The following is a 24352-nucleotide window of genomic DNA, read 5'->3' as shown; positions in this document are numbered from 1 at the left end:
GTAGGTGTCTAAACTTTTGCCTGGTACTGTATATTTTCTGATCTGTTTTAAATCATGTCAGATCTTATTAAACCTGTGTGTGTGTGCGTGCTCAGCCATGCTGGCGGGAGCCACAGCCGTGTACACTCAGTTCATCAGTCAGCTGACAGAGGAGGGCGAGCCCTGTTGCCCCGTGTGCCAGCGCATCTTTCCCTCGGAGGCTGAGCTCCAGGACGTCATCAACGACATGCAGTCCAAACTGCGCCTGGTCCCTGACAAGCTGAAGAACACCGAGCAGGACCTGAAGAGGAAGGAGAGGAGGAAGGACGACATGATGGCTCTCAAACCTGTCAGGTTAGAATGGATCGGGGAGTACTTACTGCTTGTGTATTTTCATTGTAGACGATAGGCTTTTGGATTAGGTTGCATTTCTTCCACTAGATGGTAGTGGATGCCTGTACAATGCAGAGGCACACATCTTGATCAGGCAGCCGCTGCACATAACCTGTGAGAGAGGATCATGTTCTGGTACTTCATAATAGATGGAAGTGAAAGAAGAAACATATGTCATTTTGTATGGTTTGCTGCTGTTTGACTGGGGCAGAAGAATTATCACTCAAAACTGTTGTAAATGTCCTGCTCCACTGCTCATGCCCATTATCTTAACCCTTTCTCCACCTAAGCCATATCCTACTCTCGTCTCAGTTGATCCACATGAGTTGCTGACCCAGGCCCTGTTCTGTGCTGTGGTAACCACCAGGCAGTCTATTGCTGAGCTGCAGGAGAAGGAGCTTCCTGAGCTGAGGAACCGGCTGCAGAACGTGAACCGGGACATTGAGAGGCTGAAGGGGGATGTGGAGGAGCAGGAGACCCTGCTCTCCACTCTGATGTCAGAGGAGGACACAGCCAAGGCCTGCCTGCAGGACATCTCCCTCATGGACAGATACCAGGTCAGACCACATAACGATTAACATAACACGGCCTGTGTGATCTTCATTCTTAATGTGAAAGTCACCATATAGAGATGTCAATGATTTCTGTGTTTCTTTCAGGGATGGGCTAGGTTATTTGAATATCCAAACGGTCGTAGTATTTGATTTCTTGCGAGAGTATTATTATTATTTTTTTTGTTTAATGATATGCAGTGCATTCGGAAAGTTTTCAGAAGCCTTTACTTTTTCCACATTTTGTTACGTTACATCCTTATTCTATAATGGATTAAATACAAAAAAGTTATGTCAAAGCGAGAGAGAAAATACAGATACCTTATTGTTGTTTTTCAGACCCTTTGCTATGAGACTCAAAATTGAGCTCAGGTGCATCCTGTTTCTATTGATCATCCTTGAGCTGTTTCTACTTGATTGGAGTCCACTGGTGGTAAATTCAATTGATTTGGAAAGGCACACACATGTCTATATAAGGTCACACAGTTGACAGTGCATGTCAGAGCAAAAAACCAAGCCATGAGGTTGAAGGAATTGTCCAAAGAGCTCTGAGACAGGATTGTGTTGAGGCACAGATCTGGGGAAGGGTACCAAAACATTTCTGCAGCATTGAAAGTCCCCAAGAACACAGTGGCCTCCATCTTTTTTAAATGGAAGAGGTTTGGAACCACCAAGACTCTTCCTAGAGCTGTCCGCCTGGCCAAACTGAGCAATCGGAAGAAGGGCCTTGGTCAGGGAGGTGACCAAGAACCTGATGGTCACTCTGACAGAGCTCCAGAGTTCCTCTGTGGAGATGGGAGAACCTTCCAGAAGGAAAACCATCTCTGCCGCACTCCACCGATCAGGCCTTTATGGTAGAATGGCCAGACAGAAGCCACTCCTCAGTAAAAGACACATGACAGCCCGCTTGGAGTTTGCGAAAAGGCACCTAAAGGACTCTGACCATGAGAAACAAGATTCTCTCGTCAGATGAAACCAAGATTGAACTCTTTGGCCTGAAAGCCAAGTGTCATGTCTGTAAGAAACCTGGCACCATCCCTACAGTGAAGCGTGGTGGCAGCATCATGCTGTGTGGATGGATCGAGGGAAAGATGAACGGAGCAAAGTACAGAGAGCTATTGATGAAAACCTGGTCAGGACCTCAGACTGGGGCAACAGTTCACCTTCCAACAGGACAACGACTCTAAGCACACAGCCAAGACAACAAAGGAGAGTGGCTTTGGGACAATTCTCTGAATGTCCTTGAGTGGCTCAGCCAGAGTCTGGACTTGAACCCGATTGAACATCTCTGGAGAGATCTGAAAATAGCTGTGCAGCGAGGCTCCCCATCCATCCTGACTGAGCTTGAGAGGATCTGCAGAGAAGAATGGGAACAACTCCCCAAATACAGGTGTGCCAAGATTGTAGCGTCATACCAAAGAAGACTCAAGGCTGTAATTGCTGTCAAAGGTTCTTCAACAAAGTACTGAGTAAAGTACTGAGGGTCTGGTGTCATGTGTACCAGTTTGAGTGTGTCAAGAACTGCAACGCTGCTGGGTTTTTCCACACAATTTTCCCGTGTGTATCAATAATGGTCCACCACCCAAAGGACATCCAGTCATCTTAACACAACTGTGGGCCGCCAACCCTGTGGAAGGCTTTCGACACAATCTATGCCCCGACAAATTGAGGCTGTTCAGAGGTTCATATGGGGTGCAACTCAATATTAGGATATACTATTTTTGTGCACTTAGTGTATACATTGCCTCATTTCAGTTTGACAACAAAGCAAATATAAGACTTTTAGTAAATATTTTCTTGTGCTTTATAAACTCCACTAATTGACCAACGTTGGTTAAATTACTTGGAATTCCATTTATGCTCTGATTTTTTGGGGGCTGAAAGGAGTTGTAGTTTTCATTAAGAAAATATTCAACCTACCGTAATTGCTGGACTATTAAGCGCACCTGAATATAAACCGCACCCACTGAATTATTAAAAAATATGTATTTTGTACATAAATAAGCCGCACATGTCTATAAGCCGCAGGTGCCTACCGGTACATTGAAACAAATTAACTTTACATAGCCTTTAAACGAAACACAGCGTTGTAACAAAAATAAATAGGCTTTAACGAAACACGGCTTGTAACAAAAATTAAAACAGTAGCCTAACCAAGAAAGTCATTGGTCACTATCTTCCTCCTCCTGTGCACTGAAACCACTGAAGTCCTCTCCTTCGGTGTCGGAGTTGAATAGCCTCAGAATTGCTTCATCCGATGTTGGATCGTTTTCATTCTCGCTCTCATCACTTTCATCCGGAGGCAAATACCCCGCTGAGCTCATGCTGCCCCTTCAACACGCAGCAGTCCAGCCTTTCGAAACCCGTTGATGATAGTGGATTTTTTGACAATGCTCCACGCTGTCAGGACCCACTGGCAGACTTGACCATAAGATGCTCTTCGCCTGCGGCCCGTTTTAGTGAAGGATTTCTCCCCACTTGTCATCCAAGCCTCCCACTGAACAAGGAGCGCCACCTTAAATGCACGATATACACGGATGTCGAGTGGCTGCAAATACTTTGGGCCATCTGCTTTTCTTCCCTCTGAAAGCTTTTGAGTCAGTTCCTCACGCTGCTGTTTCCAACGTCTTATCATTGACTCATTAAGGCCAAGCTCCCATGCAGCAGCTCTATTTCCTTTTCCAACAGCCAGATCGATCGCCTTCAACTTGAAAGCTGCATCATATGCATTTCTCCGTGTCTTTGCCATGATGAGGGTGACAAAATTACTACCGTAATCAGAATGATGGGAAGTTTGAGCGCGCTCGATTTACGTCACATTATGTGACGGTGCTCAGTTTTTTTGGCGGCATGAATCTTGTGAAAGCGGGAAAAATCCATAAATTAGCCGCGTCATTGTATAAACCGCGAGGTTCAAAGTGTGGGAATAAAATAGCGGCTTATAGTCCGGAAGTTACGGTAGTTCAGAGCAGAAATGTGGTAATTGACTGAAATGACCGGAATCTGTTACGCCTGTTTTTTCCGGCTCAGGCCTAGATAGTTCATGAAAGTATGCTTTCTATTTGAACTAGTAAAATGATTTCATTAGACAGCTCTGCAGCTAGTCTAGTGAAATAGGATGACTAAAGACAGAACCGTGTGGGAAGTACAGAGACGTTATCTGGCTGCTACTGCTTGAGCATAGATGACACGATGACTTTAAGGAATTAAAAAGGATAAGTAATATACAAAATTGAAGAAACGAGAGATTCATAGTAATTTCCTATTTTTCTATTGATGTCTACCCATGTGGGCCTGACAGAGACGATGGAATATTTTCAATGTTTTGGCAATTGAATGTAGGGCTGGGTGAGTATTTCAAGGGGTCTCTCTCCATTCTGATTGGTTGACATTTAATTGAACGGTATACAACAAAATTCTGCCTTCATCAATTTCTGCATTTCCTGCACTCATTTGATATCATTTCCACACTGCCTCATAGGGCTGAATGATATGGGGAAAGAATCTATCCACACATACTAATCATATGCATATACTATATTCCTGGCATGAGTAGCAGGACGCTGAAATGTTGCGCGATTTTTAACAGAATGTTCGAAAAAGTAGAGGGTCGACTTAAGAGGTTTTAAGAAGCAAAGTGGAAACTGCATTGTAGTCATCAACATTGTTGCATGTGGTGCATTGACCCTGCAGACTGAAAGCAAGCGTCTCGTGGTCGAGCAACAACAAATGCGCTCCTTGAGTGCCAGGGGGTGGGGCTTGGTCTGTGTGAAAAACAGTATGGAGAGGGGAGAGAGATGACTCAAGTAGCGGAGTAAGCTATAAAAATAGACGTTACACAGTGTATCACATTAAACAAACCAAACATTCGAATATCATTATAGAAGGTAAAGCAAAAACCCAAACCTGTAAAATACTGTATACTGCCCAGTCCTTATTTGGATGTTCACTATTTTTGGCTTTGGAATTTCCATTTAAAAAGCTCTAAGATAATTGTCATTATTTCATAATACATTTCATGTAAAGCAAAAAATATGTACCATGTATTGTTTTTATAACTGAAACCGAACCGACCTAGAAAAGCACTAATTGCTCAGCACTACTGCATATTGCACCTTTAACAATGAAAAGGCTTTGTATAAAATAATAAATCTGTGACATTGCTATGTAGCCTATAAGGATAGACCCATTTGCATTTGACATTTGAATAAAATAACAGTTTTATGACAATTGTTATAACTGCGTCCCATTTAAAAATGAGACGTACTGCTAACTTAGCTGGCTACTGTAGCTAGCTAGCTTCTTTACATCAATCTGATGTGGTCAAGACAAGGCACTACCAGATGGTATGATACATAACCTATGGCAGCAACAACTTGTTCTAACTAGTGCGATTTGGTTTGGCTACTTCATCTCCCTCTGTCTCCGTCCATGCAACACACACACCTGCTCCTCTCCCGCCGCTCCCCCACCCTTCTGCTGAAACAAGCAGCGCACCGGCTCTCCCGAGTCGCGCAAGCAAGTCCCCATTTTATTTTATTTTTAAAGTTAATACATCTCGACTACTGGGGGGGGGGGGCTATTCAAATAGCGAAATCATTTCAAATGGCCATCCCTAGTTTCTTTCTATTGCATCTCTCTTTACCCTCCTTCATGCCATCCTTGACTGTTGTGGTAACCTCCTCTGTCTGTGTGTCCTTGGTCTCTAGCTGGACCTGAAGGATGTGGAGAGGAAGATAGCCCAGCAAGCTGCCAAGCTGCAGGGAGTGGACCTGAGCCGCACCATTCAGCAGGTCAACCAGGAGAAACAGGAGACCCAGCATCGCCTGGACACAAGTACGACCTGCCTGGGGATAATGTTACACTGGGGCCTCCTCCGCAAGACTTGTTGAGCAACTGTAAAATGCCAGACTGGAAGTTGGATTCCCTTATAGTAAATCTACTGTAGCTGTTAGTGAAGGGAATTGTTGTTCCTTAATGTACATATTACATCTATGATGACATACAGTAGCCTATAGATCAATTCAGTGTAGGTGAAGCGGACATCAGTCGGTCATGGTCATGTGATGAAGTAGCCCCCCGTGCAATCTTCAAAACCAGTGTCTGCCCTCGGCCCAAGAGGGAATTTCTTCTTGGTCTTAGACTTCGGCAATTGTGGAACAAGTACCAAATTGTCATACTCGAGTAAACGTAAAGATACCTTAATAGGAAATGAATCAAGTGAAAGTCGCCCAGTAAAATACTATTTGAGTTATAAAAGTATTTGGTTTTAAATATCAAAAGTAAATATAATTGCTAAAATATACTTAATTTCAAAAGTAAATGTATAAATCATTTCAAATGTCTTATATTAAGCAAACCAGACGTCACCATTTCCTTCATTTTTAAAATTTACCGATAGCCAAGGGCACACTCCAACACTCAGACATAATTTTCAAATTAAGCATGTGTGTTTAGTGAGTCCACCAGGTCAGAGGCAGTAGGGATGACCAGGGATGTTCTCTTGAAGTGTGTGAATTTAACCATTTTCCTGTCCGGCTAAGCATTCAAAATGTAAGGACTGCTTTTGAGTGTCAGGGAAAATGTATCGATTAAAAAAGTACATGATTTTCTTTAGGAATGTGAAGTATAAGTTGTAAAAAAACATATACACCCAAAAAACTACTTAAGTCGTATTTTACACCACTGAAATTAGGTTGTTCCTGCAGGAGACCCGGGTTCATATCCCGCGTGTTACATTGGCGCCCAATGTGGGGTGGTCTCTCGTGGGGGAGGAGTTCAAATGGGGGTGAATGTAGCTCTCGTGAGTTGCCTGTTAACTTCAAAGCCTCTTGGTCTAAGACGTTGGTTGCTCACGTGGGAGACCCGGGTTCATATCCTGTGTGTTACATACTATGATATACAGTGAGGGGGAAAAAGTATTTGATCCCCTGCTGATTTTGTACATTTGCCCACTGACAAAGAAATGATCAGACTATAATTTTGGTAGGTTTATTTGAACAGTGAGAGAAAGAATAACAACAACAAAATCCAGAAAAACACATGTCAAAAATGTTAAATTGATTTGCATTTTAATGGGGGAAATAAGTATTTGACCTCTCTGCAAAACATGACTTAGTACTTGGTGGCAAACCCCTTGTTGGCAATCACGAGGTCAGACGTTTCTTGTAGTTGGCCATCAGGTTTGCACACATCTCAGGAGGGATTTTGTCCCACTCCTCTTTGCAGATCTTCTCCAAGTCAGGCCCTGGCGGAGCTCCGAGAAGACGATCAAACTTGACTATCTAGAGGAAGTAAAAGTCGTAACAAGGTTTCCGTAGGTGAACCTGCGGAAGGATCATTAATTAGGTTAATTAATTAGGTTTCGAGGCAGACGTTTGGCAACTCGAACCTTCAGCTCACTCCACAGATTTTATATGGGATTCAGGTCTGGAGACTGGCTAGGCCACTCCAGGACCTTAATGTGCTTCTTCTTGAGCCACTCCTTTGTTGCCTTGGCTGTGTGTTTTGGGTCATTGTCATTATGGAATACCCATCCACGACCCATTTTCAATGCCCTGGCTGAGGGAAGGAGGTTCTCACCCAATATTTAACGGTACAAGGCCCCGTCCATCATCTCTTTGATGCGGTGAAGTTGTCCTGTCCCCTTAGCGAGTTGAGTTGATGCCAAAGAGCTTCATTTTGGTCTCATCTGACCACAGCACTTTTCACCCAGTCGTCCTCTGAATCATTCAGATGTTCATTGGCAGACTTCAGACAGGCATGTATATGTGCTTTCTTGAGCAGGGGGACCTTGCGGGCACTGCAGGATTTCAGTCCTTCACGGCATAGTGTGTTACCAATTGAGATCTTGCATGGAGCCCCAGGCCGAGGGAGATTGACAGTTATTTTGTGTTTCTTCCATTTGCGAATAATTGCACCAACTGTTGTCACCTTCTCACCCAGCTGCTTGGCGATGGTCTTGGTCCATTTCCAGCCTTGTGTAGGTCTACAATCTTGTGCCTGACATCCTTGGAGAGCTCTTTGGTCTTGGCCAGGGTGGAGAGTTTGGAATCTGATTGATTGCTTCTGTGGACAGGTGTCTTTTATACAGGTAACAAACTGAGATTAGGAGCACTCCCTTTAAGAGTGTGCTCCTAATCTCATCGCGTTACCTGTATAGAAGACACCTGGGAGCCAGAAATCTTTCTGATTGAGAGGGGTACAAATACTTATTTTCCCCCATTAAAATGCAAATCAATATATAACATTTTTGACATGCTTTTTTCTGGATTTTGTTGTTATTCTGTGTCTCACTGTTCAAATAAGCCTACCATTAAAATTATAGACTGATAATTTCTTTGTCAGTGGGCAAACGTACAAAATCAGCAGGGGATCAAATACTTTTTTCCCTCACTGTACCTATCTATTCCACCCTTCTACTGTATTACAATGAATTCCAATGTTATTTGATTCATTGCAGCGTCCAGCAAGATGGAGCTGAAGCGTAAACTCATCCAGGACCAGCAGGAGCAGATCCAGAGCCTGAAGAGCAGCATGAACGAGACCCGGGCGGAGAAGCTGCAGATCTCCAGTAACATGCAGAAGCAGCAGCAGCTGGAGGAGCAGTGTGTGGAGTACACCACTGAGATTCAGGCTCTGCACAGAGAGATCAAGGTAAAACTCCACTCAGAGCAGTGACCTGTCTGAGGAAACTATCTGGAATCATACTAAAACCTCAGTGTTGGTAGAACTGTCTAGCAGCAGGTGGTTTGACGGTTATAACTTGTTTTCTTCTGTATTGGCTGTGATGTTTTGTAGTCTTAGTAATAAGAGAAGGTCATGGTGTATCGCTTTATCAGTGTATCAAGGTTATCTGCTCCCTGTGTTCAGGAAGCTAAGGAGCAGGTGTCCCCTCTGGCCACCACCCTGGAGAAGCTGCAGCAGGAGAGGCTGGATTTGATGGAGCGCAGGAAGCAGAGGCAGGAGGAGGGACAAGAGAAGGTACCACCACCTCTTTCTCGTTTGTATTATTTAACTGTCCAACATGTCTTGCTAATACTTTCAAAGTGCTAATGGAGGACTGCATATTAAGTCTGATAACAGTGTTTCTCCAGTCACTTCATGTCTCTCGCCTACTAACCTCGTCCCCAGGCTATTGCGCATATAAGCCTGGTACATCAACGATTCAAAGTTGACCATAGTGAACAAAGTATGTTATTTAATTTGAGTGACATCGCACAACTGCGAGGCATGCCGCTGTACTTGTGGTGTGCTCGCGTATGGGGAAGGTTAGGGGGGAGGTGTTGTGGGAGATGATTGGTTGGTAGATTAAACTAATGCCTATGCGGCAGGAATTTTTTCCGGTATTTCTCTATTGGCTAACAAAGGCCAAGTTTGACGTGTTGGTCCACCAGACTCTTCACACTCTTCACGGAAGTGTCTGGGAACAGGTTTAATTGCATACCATGTCTCAATCATGCCAAGATTGTTATTATTTATTTCAAAGTAGCACTTCTAACCACCTGTTCATTTCCTCCATCCCAGATAAATAACATCAAAGACAAAGTTAAAAGCATGGCCGCCTTTGAAAGAGAGATTACCGGATACACAGAAGAGGGCAAGGATGATTACAAAGAGGTAAACATTGGTTCGGTTCTGTTCCTCATCCTGTCATAAGCATTGTCTCAATTTCTTTTGACACATTTTGTCATGCGTTTCTTTTGAAGCAAAAAGAGGGGGAGCTCCGAGAGACCAACACTCAGGTCCATGAGGCAGAGAAGCAACGGGAGAAGATTAACAAAGACAGTGGAAACATCAGGCAAGACATAGACACTCAGAAGGTGAGCTCAGGTGGCATATATATTTTCCCTAATTATGTCTGTCTCTCCTTTTGCTCCCCCATTCAGTAAGTTACCAGTGTGCTTTTATGAAGGAGCAAAGAAAACAAGTGGTAGTGTTGGGTGAAATCTGTGAACTTGAGATCTGGGTGACCGTGTGATATGATTGAAGGTCCAAGAGCGTTGGCTGCAGGACAACCTGACGTTGAGGAAGCGCATCGAGGAGCTGAAGGACGTGACCAAGAAACGAGAGGCTGTGGCGAAGGATATGGGGAACATGCAGGTCCTGCAACTACGCAAGTAAGAACGCCTCCTTGACCATGCTCACCTGCACCCGGGAGTGGTCCCAAAACGCAACATGTTCAAACCCACGTATGCTTCTGATGCTAATCCGTGCCTCCCAGGTTCCATAAGATAATATGGAATTGATTGTATAATACCTGCCTGAATTTTGAACTAATAATCAGATGCTGGAATTTGGATTGTGTCTTAAAAGATTCATGTTGGTGGTGTCTGTTCATATGACCTAGTCCTTCTGGGTGGAGATGCAACCCTTGTAGGACTCCTGTTACAAAGTGACCCATCTGAAATACCTCCAGAATATACCCTAGGCCAACACATAAGGCTGTACGTGTGCTTTCTTCCCTGGTTACTAGTGAGCATAGGGAGTCAGAGAGGTGGTGGTGTCAGCTCATACAACCTTTTTTACACAGAATCTCTTTGGGGACACCAGTCCCTTTTTAAGAGGTCGACCGATTAATCGGGAACGGCCGATTTAATTAAGGTCGATTTCAAGTTTTTATAACAATCGGTAATCAGCATTTTTGGACACAGATTATGGCCGATTACATTGCACTCCACGAGGAGACTGCATGGCAGGCTGGCTACCTGTTACGCGAGGGCAGCAAGGAAACTTTTACTGTTGTTTTATTTCTTTACTTACCTACACACACTTTTTTTCCCCTCCGCATTATTGGTTAGAGCCTGTAAGTAAGCATTTCACTGTAAGGTCTGCTATACCTGTTGTATTCTGTCCACGTGACAAATAAACTTTTATTTGATTTGAGCCAAGGTAAGTTGCTAGCTAGCATTAAACTTGTAAAAAATCTATCAATCTTAACATAATCACTAGTTAACTACACATGGTTTATGACATTACTGGTTTATCTCGCTTGACCTGCATTGCATATAATTGTTGCGGTTCCTGTTAATTTATCATCGAATCACAGCCTACTTCGCCAAACGGGTGGTGATTTAACAAGCGGATTCACGAAAAAAGCACTGTCGTTGCACCAATGTGTACCTAACCATAAACATCAATGCCTTTCTTAAAATCAATACACAAGTATATATTTTTAAACCTGTATATTTAGTTAATATTGCCATCAAGTTAATATTGTCACTTCTCTTGCGTTCTGTGCAAGCAGAGTCAGGGTATATGCAGCAGTTTGAGCCGCCTGGTTCGTTGCGAACTGTGTGAAGACCATTTCTTTCTAACAAAGACCGTAATTTATTTGCCAGAATTGCGCATAATTATGACATAACATTGAAGGTTGTGCAATGTAACAGCACTATTTAGACTTAGGGATGCCACCCGTTAGGTAAAATATGGAACGGTTCCGTATTTCACTGAAATAATAAATGTTTTGTTTTCGAAATTATAGTTTCTGGATTTGACCATATTAATGACATATTTCTGTGTTTTATTAGATTATAATTAAGTCTATGATTTGATAGAGCGGTCTGACTGAGCAGTGGTAGGCAGCAGCAGGCTCGTAAGCATTCATTCAAACAGCACTTTCCTGCATTTGCCAGCAGCTCTTCGCTGTGCTTCAAGCATTGCGCTGTTCATGACTTAAAACCTATCAACTCCCGAGATTAGGCTGGCAATACTATAGTGCCTATAGGAACATCCAAGTGAAAGGTATGTGAAATACAAATGGTATAGAGAGAGATAATCCTAGAATTCCTAGAATAATTACAACCTAAAACTTCTTACCTGGGAATATTGAAAGGAACAACCAGTTAAAAGGAAACACCAGCTTTCATATGTTCTGAGCATGGAACTTAAAAGTTTGCTTTTTTACATGGCAAATATTGCACTTTTACTTTCTTGTCCAACACTTTGTTTTTGCATTATTTAATCCAATTATTTGAAACAAAATTGATTTTATTGATGTATTACATTAAGTTATAATAAGTGTTCATTCAGTATTGTTGTAATTGTCATTATTACAAATATATAAAAAATCGGCCGATTTAATCGCTATCTGTTTTTTTTTTGGTCCTTCAATAATCGGTATCGTATCGACGTTGAAAAATCATCGTCGGTCGACCTCTAGTCCCTTTTATCACTGTAACATGAAATGTGTGAGATATCGCTCTCTGAGTCCTGTGTCCCTCTCCCCTGGTTCTCAGTGAGCGCAGGGAGTCTGAGCAGCGCGTGGACGACCTGAAGAAGAACCGCAGCATAGCATTGGGCCGACAGAAGGGCTTTGAGGAGGAGATCATCCGCTTCCGCAAGGAGCTCCGCGAGGACCAGTACGGCAAGGCTGACGAACTCTTTCGGGACAGGATGATCGTCATGAGGACCACAGAGCTGGCCAACAAGGACCTGGACATCTACTACAAGGCCCTGGACCAGTGAGTTGTTGACGGGGATGGGTAAGGAGGAGGGTGGTTCGGTGGTGGTGATAGGTCCATTTCCATTAAGACCCATGGTTGTAGACGCAGTCATGTGTGTTTGACTTACAGGGTGTGTAACCATAACATTTCTTTTGATCATATACAGTACCAGTTAAAAGACACGGGGCCTCCCGAGTGGCGCATTGGTTAAGGGCACTGTACTGCAGCGCCAGCTGTGCCACCAGAGACTGGTTTTGCGCCCAGGCTCTGTCGTAACCGACCGCGACCGGGAGGTCCGTGGGGCGACGCACAATTGGCCTAGCCTCGTCCGGGTTAGGGAGGGGTTGGCCGGTAGGGATATCCTTGTCTCATCGCGTACCAGCGACTCCTGTGGCGGGCCGGACGCGGTGTGCGCTAACGAAGGTTGCCAGGTGCACAGTGTTTCCTCCGACACATTGGTGCGGCTGGCTTCCGGGTTGGATGCGCGCTGTGTTAAGAAGCAGCGCGGCTTGGTTGGGTTGTGTATCGGAGGACGCATGACTTTCAACCTTCGTCTCTCCCGAGCCCGTACGGGAGTTGTAGCGATGAGACGATAGTAGCTACTAAACAATTGGATACCACAAAAACGGGGTAAAATTCAAACAAAAAAACAAAGTTTGGACACACCTACTACATTGTAGAATAATAGTGAAGACCTCAAAACTATGAAATAACATATATGGAATCATGTTGTAACCAAAAAAGTCTTAAACAAATCCAAATATATATTTTAAGTTCTTCAAAGTAGCCACCCTTTGTCTTGATGACAGCTTTGCACACTCTTGGCATTCTCTCAACCAGCTTCACCTGGAATGCTTTTCCAACAGTCTTGAAGGAGTTCCCACATATGCTGAGCACTTGTTGGCTGCTTTTCCTTCACTCCAACTCATCCCAATCCTTCACAATTGGGTTGAGGTAGGGTACTTGTGGATGCCAGGTCATCTGATTCAGCACTCCATCACTCTCCTTAGTCAAATAGCCCTTACACCTCCTGGAGGTGTTTTTTGGGTTATTGTCCTGTTGAAAAACAAATGATAGTCCCACTAAGCGCAAACCAGATGGTATGGCGTATACCTTCAGAATGCTGTGGTAGCCATGCAGGTTAAGTGTGTCTTGAATTTGAAATAAATCAGACTGTATCACAATCAAAGCACCTCCACACATCACACCTCCATTTTTCACAGTGGGAACCACACATACTCTGCGTCTCACAAAGACATGGTGGTTAAAATCTCCAATTTGGACTCATCAGACCAAAAGACAGATTTCCATCAGTCTAATGTCCATTGATTGTGTTTCTTGGCCCAATGAAGTCTTCTTATTATTGGTGTCCTTTAGTAGTTTCTTTGCAACAATTTGGCCATTCACTTCACCCATTCACTCAATTTTTTCAGATTGACTGACCTTAATGTCTTGAAGTAATGGACTATCGTTTCTCTTTGCTTATTTGAGCTGTTCTTGCACTAATATGGGCTTGGTCAGTTACCAAATTGGGCTATCTTCTGAATACCACCCCTACCTTGTCACAACACAACTGATTGGCTCAAACGTATCAAGAAGGAAAGACATTCCACAAATTAACAAGGCACACCTGTTAATTGAAATGCATTCCAGGTGACTACCTCATGAAGCTGGTTTAGAGAATGCCAAGAGTGTGCAAAACTGTAGACAAGGGTGGCTACTTTGAAGAATCACAAATATAAAATATAATTTGATTTGTTTAACACTTTTTTAGGTTACTACATGATTCCATATGTGTACAATGTAGAAAATAGTTTTTTTATTTTTTTATATATATATAGTAATGGACTACTCATTCCAGGGTTTTTCTATATATATATATATATATATATATATTAGAAAAACCCTGGAATGAGTAGGTGTGTCCAACACTTGGTAACCACTCTTAAAATCCAATAAAGGAAAAGGTGAACTGCTGTGCGTAATGCTCCTGTTTTCAATAGTTTAGGTGTTGATGCCAGGATATGTGACACTAATCAGGACTCACTAGTCATGCTTATGTGGGTGAATTATCCTACCACAAAATGTACAGAAGATCTTTTGACATTAAGTGAGTCATTACATGAAACTGTTTCTCTGCACTTCAAGATAATACTTGAGTTTACAAGTTTTCACTCTGTGCAACGGGGTAATTAGCCTAGATCAAAGTCTTTGTCCTCAGGCCTGGGGGGAAGCCAAAGTAATTCCGCTACCCAATGGTGGTAAAGGGGCCTTTACTGGTTCTAACAGCAGACCTATAAGCTTGCTGTCAGCTTTAGCAAGCTGTTTGAAAAAATAGTTTCACCAAATACAATGATATTTCTCTGTAAACAAATTAACAGATTTTCAGCATGCTTACAGACAAGGGCACTCAACATGTACTGACTGCACTGACACAAGTGACTGATTGGTTGAAAGAAATTGTTAATAAGATTGTGGGAGCTGTACTGTTAGATTTCAGTTCGTCCTTTGATGTTATTGACCATAACCTGTTGTTGAAAAAACTTAGGTGCTATGGCTTTTCAACCTCAACTCAGAATCTACAATATGGCAATCTATCTAATAGAACTCAAAGGGTTTTCTTTAATAGTAGCGTCTCTAATGTCAAACATGTAAAGTGTGGTGTACTGCAGGGCAGCGCTCTAGGCCCTATACTTTTTTCTATTTATACCAATGACCTGCCACTGGCATTAAACAAAGCATGTGTGTCCATGTATGCTGATTATTCAACCAAATACGCACCAGCAACCACAGTTAAAACCTGTTATGGCAAGGCGTTCCCCGAGGGGACACCCCCCTCCCCCCATTCAGCTGAAAAGGTGGCTCGGGGAATTCAAAAATATTCTTTAGAAATATTTAACTTTCACACAATAACAAGTCAAATACAGCAAATGAAACATAAACATCTTGTTCATTTACCCATCATGTCCGATTTTTAAAAATGTTTTACAGCGAAAATAAAACATTTGTTAGACCACCACCAAATCAAAAAAGAAACACAGCCATTTTTCCCAGCCAAAGATAGTCACAAAAGCAGGATTAGAGATAAAAATGAATCGCTAACCTTTTGAATATCTTCATCAGATGACACTCATATGACATGTTACACAATACATTTATGTTTTGTTCAATAATATGCATATTTATATCCACAAATCTCGGTTTACATTTGACGCCATGTTCAGAAATGCCTCCAAAATATCCGGAGGAATTATAGAAAGCTACGCCAGATAACAGAAATACTCATCATAAACTTTGACTAAAGATACATGTTCTACATATAATTAAAGATACACTGGTTCTTAATGCAACCGCTGTGTCAGAATTTTTTTTAAACCTTGTGAAAAAAGCCTACCATGCAATAATCTGAGACAGCGCTCAGACGTAAATATATTTCTCCGCCATGTTGGAGTCAACAGAAATACGAAATTACATCATAAATATTCCCATACCTTTGATGATCTTTCATCAGAATGCAGTGCAAGGAGTCCTAGTTCCACAATAAATCATTGTTTTGTTCCATAATGTCCAATACTAGTGTCCAATTAGCTGCATTTGCTAGCACTTTAAGCTCACGTGCCCAAAAGCTGACGCTGGTCCAGGAGAACTCAGACGAAACTTCAAAAATATATATTCCAGGTCGAATAAACTGGTCAAACTAAGTAGAGAATCAATCTTCGGGATGTTATTTTTATATATATCCAATAACGTTCCAACCGGATCATACGTTTTCATCTGCAGCCAAATGGAACGATGGTGACATCAACAGACAAATGCGCCACAGGGAAATTGCATTCTGCCAAGACAGTGACTATTTCCCCTCCCATTCAGTGAATGTTCACACCAGAAGCTCCATTCCACGTTCTACTGAATGAGGACATCTAGTGGAAGGCGTAGGAAGTGCTACCAGATCCAAATCTTATTTGGAAGTGAAGAGGCGATGACTTGAAATTAGACATGTATTCAGAATTTCACTTCCTGTTTGGAAGATTGCCTGCCCTATGAGTTATGTTATACTCAGACATAATTCAAACAGTTTTAGAAACTTCAGTGTTTTCTATCCAATAGTAATAATAATATGCATATATTAGCAATCTAGGACAGAGTAGGATGCAGTTCACTATGGGCATGCAATTCATCAAAAGTGAAAATACTGCCCCCTATCCCCAACAAGTTAATAAAGTCACTGAAACCCTTAGTTGCAGTCTGTTTTGGAATGGGTGGCCAGTAATAAACTGGTCCTGAACATCTCTAAAACTAAGAGCATTGTATTTGGTATAAATCATTCCTTAAGTGATAGACCTCAGATGAATCTGGTAATGAATGGTGTGGCTGTTGAACAAGTTGAGACTAAATTACTTGGCGTTACCTTAGATTGTAAACTGTCAATGTCAAAACATATAGATTCAATGGTTGTGAAGATGGAATAGGTCTAGCCGTAATAAAGAGATGCTCTGCTTTTTTTTGACACCACACTCCACAAAGCAAGTTGTGCAGGCTCTAGTTTTGTCCAGTGCTGCAAGGAAGACCTAGTTAAGCTGCAGCTGGCCCAGAACAGAGTGGCACGTTTAGCTCTTAATTGTAATCAAAGGGCTAATATAAATACTATGCATGCCAGTCTCTCTTGGCTTGAGGAGAGTTGAGGAGAGACTAACTGAATCACCTATTTTTATAAGAAACACAAATGTGTTGAAAATCCCATTGTTTGCATAGTCAACTTACACACAGCTCTGACACACACTTATCCCACCAGACTTGTCTTTTCATAGTCCCCAAATTCAAGAAAACGTACAGTATTATTTAGTGCTCTTATTGCATGGAACTTCCATCTCATTGCTCAAATAAACAGCAAACCTGGTTTCAGAAAACAGATAAAGCAACGCCTCTCCCCTATTTGACCTAGATAGTTCGTATATGCATTGATATGTAGGCTGTGTGCCTTTTTTTGTGTATGTAGTTTTGTCCTTGAGCTGTTCTGTATTATGTATCATGTTTTTTGTGGACCCCAGGAAGAGTAGCTGTTGCAAAAGCAGCAGCTAATGGGGATCTTAATAAAATACCAAATACATATCTGCACAATGACAGTAATACAGTGCATTTGGAAAGTATTCAGACCCCTTGACTTTATCCACATTTTCTTACGTTACAGCCTACTAAAATGGATTTAGTTGTGTTTTTTCCCCCCATAATCAATCTACACACAATACCCCAGACTGACATAGCAAAAATATTTTTTTAGGAATTGTTGCAAATTTATATAAAAAGGATATCACATTTACACAAGTGTTCAGACCCTTTACTCAGTACTTTGTTTAAGCACCATTTGGTGCTCAAGTTTTATGGGGGGTATGACGCTACAAGCTTGGCAAATCTGTATTTGGGGAGTTTCAACCATTCTCTGCAGATTCCCTCAAGCTCTGTCAGGTTGGATGGGGAGAGTCGCTGCACAGCTATTTTCAGTTCTCTGGAGATGTTCGATCGGGTTTAAGTCCAAGCTCTGGCTGGGTCACTCAAGAACATTCAGAGACTTGTCCCGAAGCCACCACTGTGTTGTCTTGGCTGTGTGCTTAGGGTCCTATTGGAGGTGAACCTTCGGCCCAGTCTGAGGTGCTGAGTGCTCTGGAGCAGGTTTTCATCAAGGATCTCTCTCTACTTTGCTTCGTTCATCTTTCCCTCGATCCTGACTAGTCTCTCAGTCCCTGCCACTGAAAAACATCCCCAAAGCATGATGCTGCCACCACCATGCTTCATCGTATGAATGGTGCCAGGTTTTCTCTAGACATGACTCTTTGCATTCAGGCCAAAGAGTTCAATCTTGGTTTTATCAGACCAGAGAATCTTGTATTTCATTGTCTGAGAGTCTTTTAGGTGCCTTTTGGTGAACTCCAAGCGGGCTATCATGTGCTTTTTACTGAGGAGTGGCTTCCTCCTGGCCACTCTACCATAAAGGCCTGATTGGTAGAGTGCTGCAGAGATGGTTGTCCTTTTGGAAGGTTTTCCCATCTCTGCAGAGGAACTCTGGAGCTCTGTCACAGTGACCATCGGCTTCTTGGTTACCTTGTTCAATCATTTCAAGGATGGTCAGTGGAAACAGGATGCACCTGAGCTCAATTTCGAGTCTCATAAAAAAATGTCTGAATACTTATGTAAATAAGGTATTTCTGTTTTTGTTTTTTTGTAAATTTGCAAAAACCTGTTTTTGCTTTGTCATTATGGGGTATTGTGTGTGTGTGTGGATGAGGGGGGGTGTGTATTTAATACATTTTCGAATAAGTTTGTAACGTAACATTTGGAAAAGGGGATGGCAACTGAATACTTTCCGAATGCACAGTGCAAGTACAGTGCATATATTAACATTCTATTGCCTTATCGATGGTAGACTGAATGAGTAGCCTGCATAAATGCAGGTCTTGAGAGGAAGTGACAGCTCAACTCTCTCACTGAGATATCATCTTCGTTGGCTTAGTGCCATCAGCAGGCAAGCCAGCAGCACAGCGGTGGTAGGGAGGATCAGCTCTCTGGTTCTTATCATGTATCCCATGCAGAGCATACAGTAGAGCCCATGAAATCAGTGTGACTCAACCCTGTGAGTTTGCATTTAGTTGGAAGTGAATGAATGCCATTGTCTTTTGTCCATGATACTATTTTAAAAATATATATATGCTACCGTTCAAAGGTTTGGGGTCACTTTGATATTTCATTGTTTTTGAAAGAAATCAAATTTTTGTCCATTAAAAATAACATCAAATTGATCAGAAATACAAATGACTATTTTTATGGAATATCTACAGAGATCCATTATCAGCAACTATCACTCCTGTGTTCCAATGGCACGTTGTGTTAGCAAATCCAAGTGTATCATTTTAAAAGGCTAATTGATCATTAGAAAACCCTTTTGCAATTATGTTAGCACAGCTGAAAACTGTTGTCCTGATTTAGAAGCAATAAAACTGGCTTTATTTAGACTAGTTGAGTATCTGGAGCATCAGCAATTAAGCCTATTCCATGTGAGAAATTGCCAAGAAACTGAAGATCTCGTACAATGCTGTGTACTACTCCCTTCACAGAGCAGCGCAAACTGTCCCTAACCAGAATAGAAAGAGGAGTGGGAGACCCCGGTGCACAACCGAGCAAGAGTACAAGTCTAGTTTGAGAAACCGATGACTCACAAGTCCTCAACTGGCAGCTTCATTAAATAGTACCCGCAAAACACAAGTCTCAACGTCAAAGGTGAAGAGGCGACTCTGGGATGCTGGCCTTTTAGGCAGAGTTCCTCTGTCCAGTATCTGTGTTCTTTTGCCTGTCTTCTTTTTATTGGCCAGTCTGAGATATGGCTTTTTATTTGCAACTCTGCCTAGAAGGCCAGTATCCCAGAGGTGCCTCTTCACTGTTGACGTTGAGACTGGAGAAGTCATTGACTAACCTTTAGTGAGCCATTTTCTTATTTGGCCAATTGAACATGAAAAGTAATAGATTGATACGAAGGAGCTCTTGTCCCATTATGTTACCTAAACCAAGCCCAATGAGCTTCTCATGGTGATGATAATCACAGCTTTCTAAGAAACTTACAGATATGGTCACATCCTGTAGATTTAATTTAGTAAGCAGAATAATAGTGTATTTCTGGCCATACCAAATGTCGCCGGGATTTCAAGAGAAACCGTAACGCCTGGTAATCTTTTTTTATTTGCACCCACCTAGAACTGGGTGATGCGGACAATTATCCATATCTTGATAAATTGACTGAATTGTCACAAACTAGAAATGGAATGATACGTTTAACATTAATATCCACAACAGTTACTATTTTATGATACCCTTAAATCTACTACTACCACTTTGAAATGTGTAGCTTTAAATGTCCTGTTAGCAGTCACCCATATTGGCAGACTTATTTAATTTCAAACTTCAAATTGTTTCTAGTATAGGCTACTCATCGTAAATAACTGTCAGTGAAAGGTCCTTTTTAAGTGGTCGGTGTCTATGTTTTACGGTTCATTGGCCCAGCTCTACACCCACCCAGTCTTAAAATCTGTATCCCTCTCTTAATCTTTATTTGAAGTTTTTCTATCACTTACTGGTAGGCCTATGTCTAATCCTGTTGAAAGGCATCAATGCCAATGTCATCTTATCCAGAGTTTTGCCCATTTTCAGTTGTACCCACTGTCCTCTTCTACAGAACCATAATGAAGTTTCACAGTATGAAGATGGAGGAGATCAACAAAATCATCCGGGACCTCTGGCGCAGCACATACCGAGGACAAGGTCTCTGAGCGAGTGTGGTTTTAGTTTAAGTGCTCAACTGAAATCATGTGCCTGCGTGAAATATATATTTCATAATGTTATAACTTCAATGAAAGTATCCAATTTATCTCCAACCCCCATCCATCTTGTATCACTTTAGCAGGGTGTAGCAGTATGCTGTTTAACAGGACTGCCCAATAGAAATTGTAACTAACCTGATTCAGTTTGTCAACCAACTCGTTTTTATAATCAGGTGTGCTAGATTAGGAGTGAGAACCTAAAGAGCGGTAGCTCTCCGGGAACAGGGTTGGGCAGCCCTACTGCATAATGACCACTCTTTGCGGCTGTGTTGTCACCCCATACTGTATCAATTCATCATGTTATTATCGATTTTAAGTCTAAATGTTCTTCCTCCCTTGCTCTTCTCCAGACATCGAGTATGTGGAGATCCGCTCTGATGTGGATGAGAATTCTTCCGGGGCGGGAGTGAAGAGGAGGACCTATAACTACCGTGTGGTGATGGTGAAGGGAGACACGGCGCTGGACATGAGGGGTCGCTGCAGTGCCGGCCAGAAGGTGCAGTGCTGGATGCTTTACCTACTTCCTATAAGAGAGGGCATTATCGCCTTATGGATATAGGGGTGGCAGTGTGTTGGTAAATTTGATGATGACGTGTCAGTGTGCATGTATGTTTAGGTCCTGGCCTCCCTCATCATCCGTCTGGCTCTGGCTGAGACCTTCTGTCTGAACTGTGGCATCCTGGCCCTGGATGAGCCCACAACCAACCTAGACAGGGAGAACATCGAGTCCCTCGCACACGCCCTTGTGGAGTGAGTCCATTTGTCCAATAGCCTGCTACATCTGAATGGCAACATTTCCCTTGCTTTGAGCAAACTTATGCACTCCAAGGAAAGCTCAACTACAGTGATCTCAAAGTATTGGGACAGTGACACTTTTTCTGATTTGGCTCTACTCCAGCACTTTGGATTTGAAATTATATAATGACTGAGCTTACAGTGCGGACTGTCAGCTTTAGTTTGAGGGTACTTTCAGCTTTAGTTTGAGGGTACTTTCAGCTTTAGTTTGAGGGTACTTTCATTCATATCGGGTGAATGGTTTAGAAATTACAGCAACTTTTTGTACATAGTCCTCTCCTCCATTTTAGGGAATGAAGGTATTAGGACAAATTCACTTCCATATTCCAAGCACACAATGTGACTCTACAAACTTGTTGGATGCATTTGCTGTTTGTGTTTCAGATGATTTTGCACCCAATAGAAATGAATGGTAAAAAAAAGTCACTTTTTAAAATATTTTTAAACCTAGGCAAGTCAGTTAAGTGGGTTAACTGCCTTGTTCAGGGGCAGAACGACAGATTTTTACCTTGTCAGCTCAGGGATTCGAACTTGCAACCTTTCAGTTACTAGTCTAACGCCCCAGGTAGCCTTATTGTGAATAAGAATAGAATATGTTACTAAACACTTTTAATGTGGATGCTACCATGATTATGGATAGTCCAGAATGAGTCATGAATAATGATGAATGAGAAGGTTAGATTCACAAATATCATATGCCCAGGACATGCTGACCTCTCACCATTACAATAAGGGGAGGTTAGCATTTTTGGGGGGGTGTATGATATTTATGCCTCCAACTTTCTCACTCCTCATTATTCACTGTTCATTCAGGATTGTCTGTAATCATGGTAGTAGCATCCACTTGAATGTAGAAGCATTTAGAAACATTATCTTATTTACAATTAAAGTTGACTCCAAAATGACACATTATTTTCCATTAATTTCTATTGGGCACAAAATAGTCTCAAACACAACCAAAACGAGCAGAAAATGCATCCAAGCATGATGTAGTCATTGCGCGCTATGAATATGGGACCAAATGCTTAACTTTTGACTACTTTAATACACATGTAAGTAAATGTGGCCCAATACTTTTGGTCCCCTAAAATGGCAGGACTATGTACAAAAAGTGCTGTCATTTCTAAATGGTTTATCCGATAAGGATGAAAAAAAAACTCAAATTAAAGCTGACAGTCTGCACTTTAACCTCAGCCATTATATAATTTCAAAACAAAAATATTTGTCACTGTCCCAATACTTTTGGAGCTCACTGTATCTTCATGTAGAAACATTATGGGATTCTTTCACAATTCCAGATTTCAGCTGTATAGTTCAGCATAGGACACGCACATTAATTCTAGTTGTCATCTAATTTTGCTGGGCCAAGTCCTTTGCAATCTGGAAACGTATCACCCCAGCAATTTTTTTATCATCTCATCTACCGCTGTCCTAAACCTAACCCAGAGTTTCTGACTGAACTGTCTGATTCAAACCTAACCCAGAGTTTCTAACTGAACTGTCTGTCCCAAACTTAATCCAGGATTTGACTGAGCTGTCTGATTCAAACCTAACCCAGGGTTTCTAACTGAACTCATCACCACTCTGTGCTCCTCCTTAGTGCTGTTGGGGGACTTCAACATACATGTTGACTCTGGCAATGACAGTTTTGCCACTGAATTCCTTGTCCTGTTTGACTCCCTTGGCTTGACTCAGCTTATTGACTTTGCACACATAATCGTGGTCACACGCTACACCTGGTATAGCCCATCGGTATTACCATAGACAACCTGACTGGTTCAGACATTGGGCTCTCTGACCACAAAAGTAATATCTATTGATGTATCTAATATCGATTCCCTCCCCCTCTCTGCAGTTAGCGTACTGTCTTTTCATCATCTCAAATCCAGTCTAGTCTTTGGGGCTCTACCAGCCCTTATATCCAGCCCGCTGGAAGATGCAGTATGTCTATAATGACTCTTCTACACCTCTCAATGACTTGGCCCTCCTAAAGACCAGAGTAGTTTCATTCTAGCGCTCGGCCCCCTTTTAGTGGGTGTTGATTCGTGCAGTGGGTGTTGTCATTGAAGAAAAGTACGTTAATAGTATAGGAATACTATTGTACAAATATTTTGACACTACTTTTCTCTGCTCAGAATCATCAAGAGCCGCTCACGCCAGCGCAACTTCCAGCTGCTCATCATCACCCATGACGAGGACTTTGTGGAGCTCCTGGGGCGCTCCAACTACGTGGAACACTTCTACCGTATCAGGAAGAACATGGACCAGTGCTCTGAGATCACCAAGTGCAGTGTCTCCTCCCTCACCTCCTACCTGCACTGAGTGTCAGACACCATCCAAAGACTTGATTGATACTAGTCAATCAAGGCCATGATTGTTATAATAGGCACATGGCACTACACTTTTTTTTTTTTTTTAAATATATAAAATGCCTTAGTTGACTCGAGAACAAAAAAAAGCTGCACTACAGTACTGTATTCCAGTTGGCGTTGGGATCTGTGCCTAAAGAAGACCATAGTAGTTTCTGTTCGCTTCCTTTGATTTAGGAGGGATTTCTGTTCTTTGGCAGGATGAAGTTAATTGGTAGATAAGACCTTGAGGCCCTGTCGTTGATTACCACTTTTATCCGGTATTCGGCGAAACGCCTCTGGTCTTGGTGACGCTTGCTAATCAACCACATCTCAATCAAGATATTCATAATGTGTCTCAAACTGTATATTTGAGTCTGTATCAGCTGACACTGCAATAAAATGTGGGGGGAAAAATATCCTGGGTCCTGTGTATAAATAATCTGTTCACTGAGTAGTCCTCACATTTGGCATTAAAT

At 42.1% G+C, this 24352-nt stretch overlaps 1 protein-coding gene across 2 annotated transcripts in view; it reads left to right on the top strand.

Moving 5' to 3' along the window:
* rad50 (RAD50 homolog, double strand break repair protein) overlaps nucleotides 1-24292 on the top strand; it is a 44685-nt gene extending 20393 nt beyond the window's left edge. For both annotated transcript variants that reach the window (XM_042327069.1, XM_024432277.2), the window contains 13 exons: nucleotides 96-333; nucleotides 740-929; nucleotides 5633-5759; nucleotides 8386-8579; nucleotides 8796-8906; nucleotides 9450-9542; nucleotides 9632-9745; nucleotides 9915-10042; nucleotides 12161-12385; nucleotides 20586-20671; nucleotides 21081-21226; nucleotides 21347-21480; nucleotides 23661-24292. In XM_042327069.1, coding sequence (XP_042183003.1) covers nucleotides 96-333; nucleotides 740-929; nucleotides 5633-5759; nucleotides 8386-8579; nucleotides 8796-8906; nucleotides 9450-9542; nucleotides 9632-9745; nucleotides 9915-10042; nucleotides 12161-12385; nucleotides 20586-20671; nucleotides 21081-21226; nucleotides 21347-21480; nucleotides 23661-23847 — 1973 coding nt within the window. In that variant the 3' untranslated portion in view covers nucleotides 23848-24292. The remainder of the gene's footprint in view (nucleotides 1-95; nucleotides 334-739; nucleotides 930-5632; nucleotides 5760-8385; nucleotides 8580-8795; nucleotides 8907-9449; nucleotides 9543-9631; nucleotides 9746-9914; nucleotides 10043-12160; nucleotides 12386-20585; nucleotides 20672-21080; nucleotides 21227-21346; nucleotides 21481-23660) is intronic.
* The last annotated feature ends 60 nt before the right edge of the window (nucleotides 24293-24352 follow it).

This window comes from Oncorhynchus tshawytscha, linkage group LG09, assembly GCF_018296145.1.
Source record: "Oncorhynchus tshawytscha isolate Ot180627B linkage group LG09, Otsh_v2.0, whole genome shotgun sequence".
Lineage (NCBI taxonomy): Eukaryota > Metazoa > Chordata > Actinopteri > Salmoniformes > Salmonidae > Oncorhynchus > Oncorhynchus tshawytscha.
Note: the sequence above shows the minus strand (reverse complement) of the source record. Positions and strands in the feature narration are given on the sequence as shown.